This window comes from Drosophila virilis, chromosome 5 (genome assembly GCF_030788295.1).
Source record: "Drosophila virilis strain 15010-1051.87 chromosome 5, Dvir_AGI_RSII-ME, whole genome shotgun sequence".
Lineage (NCBI taxonomy): Eukaryota > Metazoa > Arthropoda > Insecta > Diptera > Drosophilidae > Drosophila > Drosophila virilis.
Window position 1 is genome coordinate 6,291,305 of NC_091547.1, and position 13,123 is coordinate 6,304,427.

The 13,123-nt window shown below is 41.3% G+C and overlaps 4 protein-coding genes and 1 long non-coding RNA gene across 6 annotated transcripts in view; 3 read left to right on the forward strand and 2 right to left on the reverse strand.

Annotated features, from left to right (window-relative positions):
• Positions 1 to 122: 122 nt before the first annotated feature.
• Oda (Ornithine decarboxylase antizyme) lies at positions 123 to 3,947 on the reverse strand. The gene is given in 4 exon segments (XM_015174689.3): positions 123 to 1,020; positions 1,090 to 1,141; positions 1,143 to 1,308; positions 3,579 to 3,947. Coding segments are annotated over 4 exon segments (822 nt in total). The 5' UTR covers positions 3,653 to 3,947; the 3' UTR covers positions 123 to 490.
• On the forward strand, positions 1,758 to 2,565 carry SmD3 (small ribonucleoprotein particle protein SmD3). Its single transcript, XM_002050930.4, has 2 exons — positions 1,758 to 2,204; positions 2,281 to 2,565. The coding sequence occupies exons 1-2, from the start codon at positions 1,886 to 1,888 to the stop codon at positions 2,415 to 2,417; spliced, it is 456 nt and encodes a 151-aa protein (XP_002050966.1). The 5' UTR covers positions 1,758 to 1,885; the 3' UTR covers positions 2,418 to 2,565.
• Positions 3,948 to 5,311: 1,364 nt separating the features above from the next.
• LOC26530533 (uncharacterized) lies at positions 5,312 to 6,676 on the forward strand. 2 transcript variants are annotated; one of them, XR_011417000.1, is made up of 3 exons: positions 5,312 to 5,823; positions 5,987 to 6,261; positions 6,565 to 6,676. It is a non-coding gene; the product is annotated as an uncharacterized lncRNA (long non-coding RNA). The 2 variants fall into 2 exon arrangements; XR_001450323.3 differs by lacking the exon at positions 5,312 to 5,823 and having other exon boundaries at positions 5,898 to 6,261.
• Positions 6,677 to 7,638: 962 nt separating this feature from the next.
• Positions 7,639 to 10,019, forward strand: CCT5 (chaperonin containing TCP1 subunit 5). Its single transcript, XM_002050928.4, has 3 exons — positions 7,639 to 7,858; positions 8,297 to 9,278; positions 9,337 to 10,019. Exons 1-3 carry the CDS (start codon positions 7,751 to 7,753, stop codon positions 9,870 to 9,872), a joined length of 1,626 nt encoding a protein of 541 aa, XP_002050964.1. The 5' UTR covers positions 7,639 to 7,750; the 3' UTR covers positions 9,873 to 10,019.
• Positions 9,799 to 13,123, reverse strand: part of mRpL54 (mitochondrial ribosomal protein L54) — a 37,879-nt gene continuing 34,554 nt past the window's right edge. The window contains exon 7 of the transcript XR_001450322.3: positions 9,799 to 11,811. The gene's annotated coding sequence lies outside the window, so the exon portion shown is untranslated. The remainder of the gene's footprint in view (positions 11,812 to 13,123) is intronic.

The window sequence follows — 13,123 nt, forward strand, 5'->3', positions numbered from 1 at the left end:
TATAATGCAATATTTCACACAAAAATAAACTTAAAATTAATACAATATTTTTTTTTTTTTACTTTTTCGTAGTTTTAGTGTTTTTTTTTTACATTTTTTTTTTTACTGTTTTTTCTTCTTTGTTTAATTGGATTATATTGTGTGTTATAATTTACGACAAGTTGATAGCTTGCTCTTAACGTGGCTAACGCAATGTTGTTATTTCAATTGGGTCTTAATAGAAAAACTACAAAAGGAAAAAAATGTTGGCGTTGACAAAGTTTAAACCGATTTGTTTCGAATTTGAAGTTTGAATTTTCATTGAACACTTTTTGGGGTCAATATGTCGATAATAATGAGAAAATACTATTCTGATTGTTATTTCTTATAACGGCAAACACTACAGATATTGATAATAGTGGTAGATAAATTTGAATATAAGTAATCGGTTATTGGTTATTTGATTCTACAAATCGTTTGACCCTAAACTGTTGCCAACGTTATCAATTTCCTACTCCTCGATGGTGTAAAGGAAATAGTAGTTTTCATTATCGTTGATTGCGGCTGGCGGTGCTTTCGGTGATTTTCTCGATAGCGGTTCAAATCCCATGAATAGGAATGCCTCAATTAAACGATGACAATCCGGCTGATCCTTGCGCATTACCATGACAATGCCGTCTACCTCTAACTTATCCTCGGCAAACTCCAAGAGGGATGTGAAGGTCTCCTTGGAGCCGGCTGGGGCAAAATCAGTGGGGAAAGCGACGTATAATATGTTGTTGTTCGGGTTCAAAATCGACATCCAATTGGTAGACTGGTCTTCAGTGACGTGCAATTTGATGGAAATATGCACTGGCTGGTCATGCTGCAAGATCTGGCGCAACACCTCCTGGCAGTCATCCTCCGAGCATAACGAATGAATGTCATGCGACTCCGTGTCAGAGCATTCTGACGACGAAGACGACGAAGGTGACGATGCCCGAGAGCTGGCCTCGAACAAGCTGCCGCCAGCCGAGTCAACCGAAGACTTTCGGCTGTAGCCTATCGTAAATGAATTGAATCACAAATATGAATATACAATTTGAATAGATGTGTAGCCAGTTTATTTACCCGTTAAGAGCGATGCCCTATCGTGATCTGTTCTGTGGTGGACAGGGACATCAGGACCACCACAGAGGCCCTACGCCGAGAGAGATGCGGTAGGACTCAGTCGACATGTTCGTGGCGCAAGACGAAGTCGAGATGGTACGGAGCTTGCCATCGGCACATCCTGCAACTCCGCTATCATTAAAATCTCTTCTAACGAAGTTACTACTAAAGATTGGGTCGCTGTGAATGAAACGAAAATTAAAATACACAACCAACCATATTATAGATGCCAATTCAATATTCCATGATATACTGTTGTCGATTTTGTAGTAGTACATGGATTTTTATTAAATTTACCAAATCATTTTTAAAGGCAATTGGTGGCAAGGCACAACACAGCTTTACGACGCAATAGCTTATGGAAAACTGACATATGCACCCTCGAAGCGTGACTATTATCAGTAATGCCGAATCAAATTAAACACATTTTTTTTTATGACGCAGACTTGTTTTCAGTATGTTTATAAAGATAAGAAGCCGGTTATCTGCAATAAAATCGGCAAGCGCAAGCGATATGCCGATACAACAGCTGCCCGATAACGATAACAATTATCGCACAACCATGCCGGTGAAATACAACCCTGCTCGTATACAGAGTTTTTCACCACAGCATGGCGGCACAGGCAGCTGTCGCACGCACACACATACTCAATCGTGAACGTTTGCGCAAAGAAAAAACAGCGAAAATTACGGCGTCTGAAAAATACGCGAAAAATCCTTAATTTTTTGAAAATATATATAAAAATACACTTTTAAGATGTCGATTGGTGTACCTATTAAAGTTCTGCACGAGGCTGAGGGCCACATAATCACTTGCGAGACAATCACCGGCGAAGTCTACCGCGGCAAGCTCATCGAGGCGGAGGACAATATGAATTGCCAAATGACACAAATTACGGTTACCTATCGGGATGGACGCACGGCCAATCTGGAGAATGTTTATATACGCGGCTCGAAGATACGTTTTCTCATACTGCCCGACATGTTAAAGAATGCGCCGATGTTTAAAAAGCAGACCGGCAAAGGGCTTGGTGGGACAGCCGGTCGCGGAAAAGCGGCAATACTTCGAGCACAGGGTGAGTCAGGCATTCTAAGTGTATATATATACGTATGTTATCTCATGTACTAACGCGTCACGTTTTTCGACTACAGCTCGTGGTCGAGGCAGAGGAACTGGTCCTGCTGGCGGCGGTCGAGGCGGTGGTGGACCACCAGGTGCACCCGGTGGCGGCGGACGCGGCGCCTGGCAAGGCGGCCCTACAGGCGGACGTGGACGCGGCGGCTTGTAAGAGGCAACAACGGGAGGAGCACATTCTACTATATAATTTAAGGGAATTTAATCTTAGCGGGCGGGTCGCAAAACTAACATGTTGAAAATCTTATTATTTGTCAAGAAAACCAGACGGAGTATATGAAAATTGAATTTCAAAATGTGAACACTCGTCTTTATTTTGTTGCCTAGAGTAGAAGAAGGAAACCAACGCCAATTATGTGGACAAACAAATATAAAGATAAGATATATGTATATGTATAAAGTCGTCGCTTTTCGAATATTATACAAAGAGAGCAATTCCATGACAGTATTACAATCTGTATAGCTTGACTGTCGACGGATAGCTCTCTTCATTTCGCTATTCGCAAGTTTGGTTAGCTTGAAAAAGCCAAAGGACAATGGACATTTTCCAGACAGAAAACAGGTTATATGGTGTTAGATTCGGTTAGTTTGGGCAACGTCGAATATCATACAAAGAGAGCAATTCCATGACAGTATTACATTTGTTACTGGACTGTCGACGGACAGCTCTCTTTATTCACTTATTCGCTTTTGGGTACGATTTGATGGTTATTGAACATTTAGTTCAGCGGGGACGGCACACAAACATTGAGCAAGTAGTAAGAATGTTGTAGCCGGAAAAAACCGACTGCACGATACCCTGTTCACAGTTTACCAGTCGGATAAGTCAGGCGAGAGTTTGCTAGCGGACCGACTAATACATTAACTACAAAGCTTCTAGCTTCAAAATTATGTACGGACAGACGGTCAGCTGGGCGTGCGTCGCAATCAGAAAATCAATATACTCTCATTTTCGTAGGGTACAGAATATACATATACATATAATATACTAAAGCGTTTGTTGGGCCGGCACAGACAAAAATATGTGAATATTTCTGTATATTGATGCCAATTAAACAACAAACTGCGCACTTGGCAAAGCGTTTCGAATTGAGAGCGTTTCGTAGGCGTTCGCTCCGAGTAGTATAGAAACCCCTGGCAGGAGAAGAGGGGGGTGCGCAGTATGGCAGCGCGAGCCATGTTAATTTAATGAGTGCAATTCAACCCCCACCCCACCCCATACCTCAGAAATTCAATCGACGGCACGTGCATGCGCGCAAGTGCAGTTAAATGACTTTCAATTAAGCAGGAAATATGCAATATGTTAACCACCTACCCGAACTGATCCTCTGATATGGGAGACTCTGGCTGTTGCTGCTGCAGCTGCGATTGCATGTTAGCCAATGCCATCTCACTCACTTATATTACAAGTATATATATATATGCGTGTGTGTGTGTGTGTGCTTGTATATATGTATTTATCACAGTTACGTTTATGTTATGCCTAGCTGTATGTCTCTTTTGTGTGCCAATTCCGTTATCACAGCTCTGTTTACACTTAGACAAAGTTCTAGAAGTTTACATCGAAAAGGCTTGCGAAAGGTATTTGCCTCTCTCCCGCTCTCTTTGTGTGTTTGTTTTGTTTACAACACGAAAGATTTGTGCTTGTATTTGACTTTGTTTAACCGTTTGCCGAAGCGCAGCGTTTAGCGTTTGCCAGCCAACTGACGGCATCTCAATGGCGGTGGCATCATTTATTTCAAAAAAAATTTAGTTGCTCCCCCTACACACAAACACACACACACATTCACACATACGTAAATGCATGCTGTATATGTGTGTGTATGCTACTACTACTTAGTTGGGGTTATAGGCACTATCCGGCGGCGCCAGAATAGAAACAAATAAACGGGTACAGTTTAGCTTTTAAAGAAAAACCGCCTTTGGGCTTGTTTTTCGAAATCTTGTTTCGAAGGTTAAACGTTGCCCCTACGAATGTTCCAATAGTATTTTGCGGTTGGCGAAAGAGCAAAGGCAAACAAGTGGCAAAAGGTAGCAAGAAGAAGAAAAAAGAAAGAAAAACTAATTACATTTGCATTGCTGATGCCATTTTATGTCTATGCAAACATATATGCCCGCACAGAGATATTGAAAAACAGTACTATGAAATTGTTGTAGCTGTTTTTTTTTCTCTGAGTGCTTTGTTTACCAGACAAATTGAATTATGTGCCACGAAAAATACGCTATTTATATAAAACATATATTTGTAATGTGTTTTTGTCGTGCTTTACTAAACTCATGAATAATAAATGCGATCGGCACGTGCGCCACTTAAAAAAAAAATAGCAAAACAGCAAATATGAAATGGCTATAAATAGCAAAAGAAAAGAAAACGAAAAAAAAGCGATAACGATAAAACGCACAGCCAATCGATGACTGTCTGACGTGCTGTCTACGGTGTCGTTCGCATGTATGTGTGCATGTGAATGCATGTGTATTTGTACAACACAAGTGGTCTCCAGCACACACGCATATGCAAATACATGTTTCAAAGGCCATCGGCTGATTTCTATGGAAATACCGCTATTATACGCGTGAATTCTTGGGGGCAAATATGCGAATCGGCTCACGTTTTACACAACGCATTGAAATTCGCTCAAATTCAATATTAATAGGCATAATCACATAACTATTTAAGCATGTGACAGCATCAGACAGACGTGATATAAAACAACAGGGCGACTATACAGTTAATTATTTCTCTTGCACATTTCACTTTAGCCCACAATCTAGGTACGACAGCTATGTATGTACATACTATATACGTAACTGCAAATGGGTCGCTTGGGTAAACATGTCAAATGGCTGAAAACTGCTGCATAAAGCTGTCTGTAAATATGCTTAAACGTTAGATAGAATGCTGGCTCAAAGCAAACATGTACCGCAATAAGAAGCAATAAAACACATATGCAAAGACACAATTTGAGAGATTTAAAACAAAAACAGTCAACAAATAAACACAGTCATTCGTTGTTTTTTTTTTTTTTTTTATTATTGCTGTAGCAATGACAAAAGCAGGCAGCGATAAGATGGTTGACAGCTTTATGATGTTTATCACGTTGATAAGATAACGCGAAAACGTGTAAAGTGGCAGAAATGCAGCCTCCTTCAATTTTATGAGCTTCTTATTAAACAGGTTCTAGCATATTTTCTATTGAAAGCTCTTCGTTTCATTAGTCGATTGACCCAATATTGTATTGTTCTGGCAACTCTTGCAACGCATACAAACGCGCGAATATACATATACATATGTATACACATACACTCACACAACCATTAACGACGCTTACTTGCCACACAGCTGAGTTGCATGGCGAGTGGAATTTTCCATTGTTTGTCAATACATGAATTGCCCGTTTGCTTGGTTGTGTGTGGGAATGTGTATGTGTGTTTTGTTTGTGACGTAAGGTAGGCGAACAGTGGCTACTGCTGGGCCAAAAACCGCGCCACGAAGAGGCAGAGTTGCACTCAATGGAAGAAGCTTCCAGCCGGATGACAAACAACAACAACAACAACAATGGGTAAATATAAATACGCAGCGAAAAAAAACCGGTCGCAGTTTCATTCTGCTTGGTCTTATTAGATATTTCCTAGCTCTACTGCAACTGAGAAACGTCTCTTTACAAAGTCATAAGGGTCGAACTTTTTTTTTATTATTATTATTTTTGTTGTTTATTTTGGCAGCGAGATAACATACCAGAGTGCAAACAATGCTGACGAGGCTGCTCGTCGGATACGGACACTCAGATAAGGGCGACCAATAAAAGTCATAATGTTTACCGCGTAATAACTGTAATTTCTAGCAAAACTCCGTTTGTTTTCTCGCAGCCGTCTAGAAAGTTCCAGTCGCCGCATACAATACAGTTGCATTGCAAGACAAGTGCAAGCAGCACACTGCATAAACGGCACTTGTCAAAAGTCAAGAGAATCGAGCAAATTAAAAGCGAATTACAGTAAAAGTAAGCAAGTCATACGAAAATACACACTCACTCACACACACACAGAAACAAAATTTTCTATGTACATACATACATGTTAAAAATATAAAATTAGAAGCGTATGAAAACGGTTAATTTGTAGTTGTGTGTGCACACAACGAGGTTACCAGATTATTTAAAGCATGCCAATAAAACAATTAAAGTTGCCTTCAGCTGCTTTGCTCACAATTTTAGCAATCAAGCTTTAATTGATGCGCGCATGAACAGCCAATAAACATTTATCAGCGTTCATTTTCTCTTATATATTATTCGTCTCCATTTCAGTTGTGTCTTGGGGTGAGAGCCACAAACAGGCGCACAAGATGGCTGCTACGAAGAGAAAAACAAAATAAAATACGCAAAATAAAGTAAAACAATTACATTTCAAAAAAACGAACATCCATGGAATATATTTTTTGAAATCAATTATTTACTTTACCAACGGACCGTTTTTGCACTTATCTCATTTCTTTTTTGGTTATGTGGACTCTCGCACACACACACATGCATCTGCATACGAGTATATATGATTTTAAGAATGTATGCGCATATGTGTGTACGTATGTATGTATGTTTGCATATACCTCGTACATGCTTCATATTACAGTTACACCACCACCGATACGAATTTTGTTAGCTAATTACACTAAAAACTATTGCACTATAATGAACTTGCTATGTATTTATTGGCAACCAACAAACTACATAATATATATGCCACCAATTGGATTGGAACCGTACACTATATTCCATTTCCTTTTTTATCATTCACTACAAAATCGATTTTTGCACTATTTCTTTGTATGGCACCTTGGAACCATTACTTACAGTTTATTATTCATGTTTGATGGCATTTTTACACTTAATGGTTGCAACTTAACGCACAAAGAAACAAAAATTTGGTTTATTGGTGAAAAATTAGCTCTGGCTTAACGAGAAGCGTTTGCGAAGTCTGCACTTGCGATCTGATTAGTTTGACTGCTGAATTCTATATGCAATGAACGGAACCCAAACCAATACATGAAACCTTCGATTTATACGATTGTTTTCAGGGGCGATAGTTACGTATTAAAGTAACACTCGATGAATTGGCAAGCGTTTTCACTATCATCGGATATCGATAAGACTAACGCGAGTTTGTATTGCTTGAGCGACAATTGTTCAAAATCAAAGTAGTTTCTTATTTAATGTTAACTTCAATGATTGAAAATAGGATTTATAAGAATATTTTTTAATTGCTTAGTCTTATTTGGTTTTCGTCAGGGCCAATAGAATAACAAAGTAAGCATCCATCTGTTCAGTGAGAACGTTTTGTTTTTTTTTTTGTATCGATATCTCCCTCTTGTGTAGTCGATAGCGATTATATACTTAGTGCAGCATTGCCCGTCAACTTTGTGCGTTTTGATTTAGGGGAAAGAAAATTTAATCTGTGAAATACGCCTAAATCCGTGTTCCTTTTAACTAAAAAATCATGAGCGCCTTTCCAGGAACGTTCGCGTTTGACGAATATGGCCGGCCTTTCATTATTTTGCGCGACCAGGAGCAGCAAAAGCGCATCACAGGCACAGATGCCATCAAGGTAAATAAAAATTTAAATTTTTTCTAGGGTTTTTAGAAGGATATTGACTAACTCTAGTTGTCAATATGGGGTTTTAGGACACTCAAAGATATTATAGCTCGAATAAAGCTTCTAGACAGCGCAAACAATGACGCATCGTATGCCGAACGTTCCAGATGTTCTTTACTGCCGGCATTTTTCATAGGTAAAATAAAACCTGAATGCAATTATGGGCAAACAATCATATTATATGATGTAAATTTACCTTATGGCGGCAGCATGCACTTTTCTACAATTTAATATAGAAATGCAAACATTTGTCGAACAATTTGTGACGTCACGTTCATTTTGAGGTTAAAACGCCGCACAGATGTTCCCTGTGCGCCGGCTGAGTCACGCGCTTGAATATTACCTACCATGTAATTTATAAATTTATAACATGTTTCCTTTTGTTTGCAGACGCACATTATGGCGGCGCGCCAGATTGCCTCAACGCTGAAGACATCGCTGGGACCGAAAGGTCTGGACAAGATAATGGTCAGTCCCGATGGCGATGTGACGGTGACCAATGATGGTGCCACCATTATGAAGCTAATGGAGGTGGAGCATGAGATCGCCAAACTGATGGTGCAGCTGTCGCAGTCGCAGGACGATGAAATTGGCGATGGTACCACCGGTGTGGTTGTTCTGGCTGGCGCTTTGCTCGAGCAGGCGGAGGGTTTGATCGATCGCGGCATTCATCCCATACGTATTGCTGATGGCTTCGAGCTGGCCGCACAGTGCGCCATCAAGCAGCTAGACGCTATTGCTGAACCGTTTCCCGTCGATCCCAAAAACAAGGAGCCGCTCATTCAGATCGCCATGACAACGCTGGGCAGCAAGATTGTGAATAAGTGTCATCGCCAGATGGCTGAAATGGCTGTCGATGCGGTGCTTAATGTGGCGGACATTGAAAAGAAGGATGTCAACTTTGAGCTCATCAAAATTGAGACCAAGGTGGGCGGACGCATGGAGGACTCCATGCTGGTCAAGGGCGTCATTGTGGACAAGACCTTGAGCCATTCGCAAATGCCCAAGGAGCTGAAAAATGTCAAGCTAGCTATACTCACCTGCCCCTTTGAGCCGCCGAAGCCCAAGACCAAGCATAAGCTCGATGTTACCTCTGCGGAGGATTACAGGGCGCTGCGCGAATACGAACAGGAGAAGTTTAAGCTTATGGTCAAGCAGGTAAAGGATGCTGGCGCCACTTTGGCCATTTGCCAATGGGGCTTCGACGATGAGGCCAACCATTTGCTGCTGCAGCAGGAGTTGCCCGCTGTGCGCTGGGTGGGTGGTCCAGAGATTGAGCTGATTGCCATTGCAACTGGTGGTCGCATTGTGCCACGTTTCGAGGAGCTGACACCCGAGAAACTGGGCTCCGCTGGCCTGGTCCGTGAGATGGGTAGGTTATGGCTAATTTCCTAGTTAAACGTTCTTAATTTCATGCAATCCTTTTTCAGCTTTTGGCACGTCCAAGGACAAAATGCTGGTGATCGAGGAGTGCAAGAACTCCAAGGCTGTCACAATTTTCTTGCGCGGTGGCAATGCCATGATCATAGCCGAGGCCAAGCGTTCCATACACGATGCCATCTGTGTGGTGCGATCGCTGGTAAAGGATTCGCGTATTGTTTATGGTGGCGGTGCTGCCGAAATTAGCTGCTCCCTGGCTGTGGCCAAGGAGGCCGATCAGCTATCTACACTGGAGCAATATGCATTCCGCGCCTTTTCTGTCGCCCTGGAGAGCATACCACTGGCTCTGGCAGAGAACAGCGGTCTGCATCCAGTTGAAACACTGTCGGAGCTTAAGGCCAGTCAGGTGGCTGAGAAGATGCCCAGTCTGGGCGTTGATTGCATGTTGACTGGCGATTCGGACATGAAGAATCACAATGTTGTCGAGTCTCTGCACTCGAAAAAGCAACAGATTCTATTGTCGACACAGCTGGTCAAGATGATACTCAAGATCGATGATGTGCGCTCCAACAACAGCGGCATGTAGAGGATGTCATCCCAAACACACACATCAGAACTCACACGCATATATACACACACACACACACACACACACACACACCACTTAGCTTTGCTTTGCTCTCGCTGCTTCATAAACATAATATAAATATATATATATTTGTATAACTCTGTATTAATTGTTTACTTTTATTAATCAACACACTTCTTTGGAAAAGAAACAAAAATCAAGAACAACTAAAATACAATTAACTAAAGATTCAACAAAACTTGTTTTAATTGGGTAGGCGTCCGTCGGTAGACGTAGGCAATGTTGTAGCTGTGTGTCAGCCAATCTAGCAAGAGGACATGCTCTTGCATATGTCCGTCTCTCAGTCCCTATATCATATAGCTGCCATAGGAGCGATCGGTCGAAAAGTAGGTTTATTATTGAGAAACTTTTTTGGTTTTCAAGATATCTTGACCAAAATCGGCATTTATTAGTTATACTATATGCCCTACAATTATGCAAAGTCTTATTTACATCGGACCACTATATCATATAGCTGCCATAGGAACTATCGGTCGAAATTGAAGTTTTTGCATGGAAAACTTTTGTGTGTTTTCAAGATATTTTAACCAAACTCGCTTTGAATCTTCGGCGTGCCGTAGATATTCTTACTTTCTCGTTTTCTTTAAATTTAAAAATATTTTCCCTAAAACTTTAAATTTCCATAACTCTGTAACTTTTTGGAATTTGGTCTGTAATTCGTGCTCGCAATATGGCATCTAAATTTTCTACAATTTCTCTAGAATCCAGCCTTTGTTGCCCCAGTTCTGTTTAAAGCATTTAAAGCCGCAACTCGTACTAGCTCGAAGCAATGCTGGACCATTAGCTAATGAGAGTTTGAACAACGGGTTGTCTTTTTGTGATTGCAGTAACGCTGAGAGCCTTACCACATATCTCAGATACACACAAAGGAAAATCACCTTTGTGGAATTTAATTAATACTGGATAAAAAAGAACATTTCATCTTGCTCCATTGAACAGTCACTTACGCAGTCGATGGCGATGCCGATGGCGTTGTCGATGTCGATGTCGATGTCGAGGAATGCATTTCAATTTAACCTGGCCCACACAAATGGCTCCTGCTGCTGCTGTTGCTCCAAAAGCTGGTGAGTTAATCAAGGCATCGGTAATTTCCAGAAGAGTGTGAAGTGTTGACCGAGACTCAATGGAGTGTGTTAAATGCGCTGTGCACACAGCTGGCCACCGACCAGTTCGCTAGCCACTCCATCAAGCCCACAATGAATTGCGCACAATCTTTTGGCACTGGCCGAATGCGGCTGTGTGGTTTGGGTGGAAAGAACACTGAGGAATCCCCAGGACTACGACGCGTTGGCTTCGCCCCGGTTAAGTGTTTTACAATGCTCTCAGCAAAGCGCACATCATTCATGTCCAACGCAGGCTGGCAATATTTACCCAAGGCCAAGCTAGGCTCGACTCATGTCGACCACGCAGCCCATCTCTCAATGGACTACAGCCATAAACGCATACATGTTCGAGTTCATATATGTGCATTTGTGTGCGAGCATCTGGGAGTGTGTCAGTTCAACTGACAGTCTTGCCATTGGCAGTCTCTCAATGCATATGAATCAAGTAGAGGTAATTGAAAATCAAAGCCAGTAAAAATCTAACTAGGTTTTTTTTTTATCTCCAGTCAAGAAATCAGCAATCCGATTTTCTGCTCTTAGCACATTTGCACAGTAGTCGGCTATATGACATTGCCTTTGCACTTTTGCAGAGTGTGTAAGGAAGCAAACTAATCTCTCAGAATTGTAACAAATATGGATAAGACCACATACAGCTGCTTCGACTGAATTATACTGAATTAAACACATATATGTGAAATTATGTACTTACCCCAGAAGTTCACGTACACACGGACGATTATTTAATTATCATTTACCAGTAATAGGAAGCCGGACTGAAAGCACAAAAGATAGCTGGTTAGAGTAAAAGCAGAAGAAGGAAAGCAAATAGAATGAGCCGAAGGGACAGGGGAAAGCTTGCAAAGGGAGTTATTGCCCGAGTCCGAGTAGAGATAAAGCTTATTAGATTGCCAACATAAGTTGTTAATATAACACTTATGGCCAAAGCATAATGAGAATTGCATACAATTTTTCATTTACGCAGCACTAGACTATGAAGTTAGTCTGCATTTGGCATAAGAGTACAGGAGCACATATAGATGTTTATATGCATATACAAATTGATCTAGGGTCCAAACCATGAACGTAGACCCAAAGCTCATGCAAATCGAATGAGATTTGACCGAGTTACGCACATTTTATACATATAAAAAACATACAAGCATTTATACATATGTTAACATACACACATACTTATATACACACTCGTACATACAAGAAAAAAGTTTATTAATTTACCAACACAACTTGTTAATTTAACACTTCGCTTACTTTCAAAGCAATGCGTTCTGCAGAGCCTACTTGAATTCATGAGAATCGCGTAGAACGGCACAGTCTAAAAATAAGTAGCTTTCATTTAATTTACAGCGCAGCGGAAAGTCAACTTAATTTGCGTTTCGTACAATAACAAATACCCACATATTAATAAATGTACATATTTTGAAAACTCTCGAAAGATAATAAAGTTTACGTCCCAACCGCCTGAGCTCGAAAGTTTTCGCCCCGCGGATGGGCCCTGGCTCTTATGGGTTAGGTCACCAATCAGCTAGTCAGTCAATCGAAACTTTACGATTCGTCTAAGGCTTAAGTACTTAAATGAAACATAACATTCCATTTATAATCGCTCGAGCAGCGAGCACAGTGATGGACCTTAATCGTAACTTATCAAATGTTCTATCGTTTCGTTTAAGGACTCGAATTAGCCCACTTAAAAGTCAGTTATAGTTTAGAGCCTGCTGTGCATAGCTTACGTCAAATTAGACAATCGGCCTTGAGGTGCAACTGCGAGTGGGGTTGGCAGGCATTGTGGCAGCTGCTGGAAGGAAGTGCGGCGACTGCTTTCAAGTGTCAAAACATGGCCGACGACACACATCCGGACACACGAATTGGGTGGCTAAGCGAGGCTATTGTAACTGTGCACCACCCACTTGCATAACCATCCGCACTGTGACACTTAACAGACAATTAAGTTGCTGACCCCCTCCCCCCACACACACACACGCAGAGAGCGGTGGGAAGCAGGTGAGCAAAGGCAAAAATGCACAATAATGCATTCGCCTTTCCTGCCTGCCGCCCCTCCCCTTCACA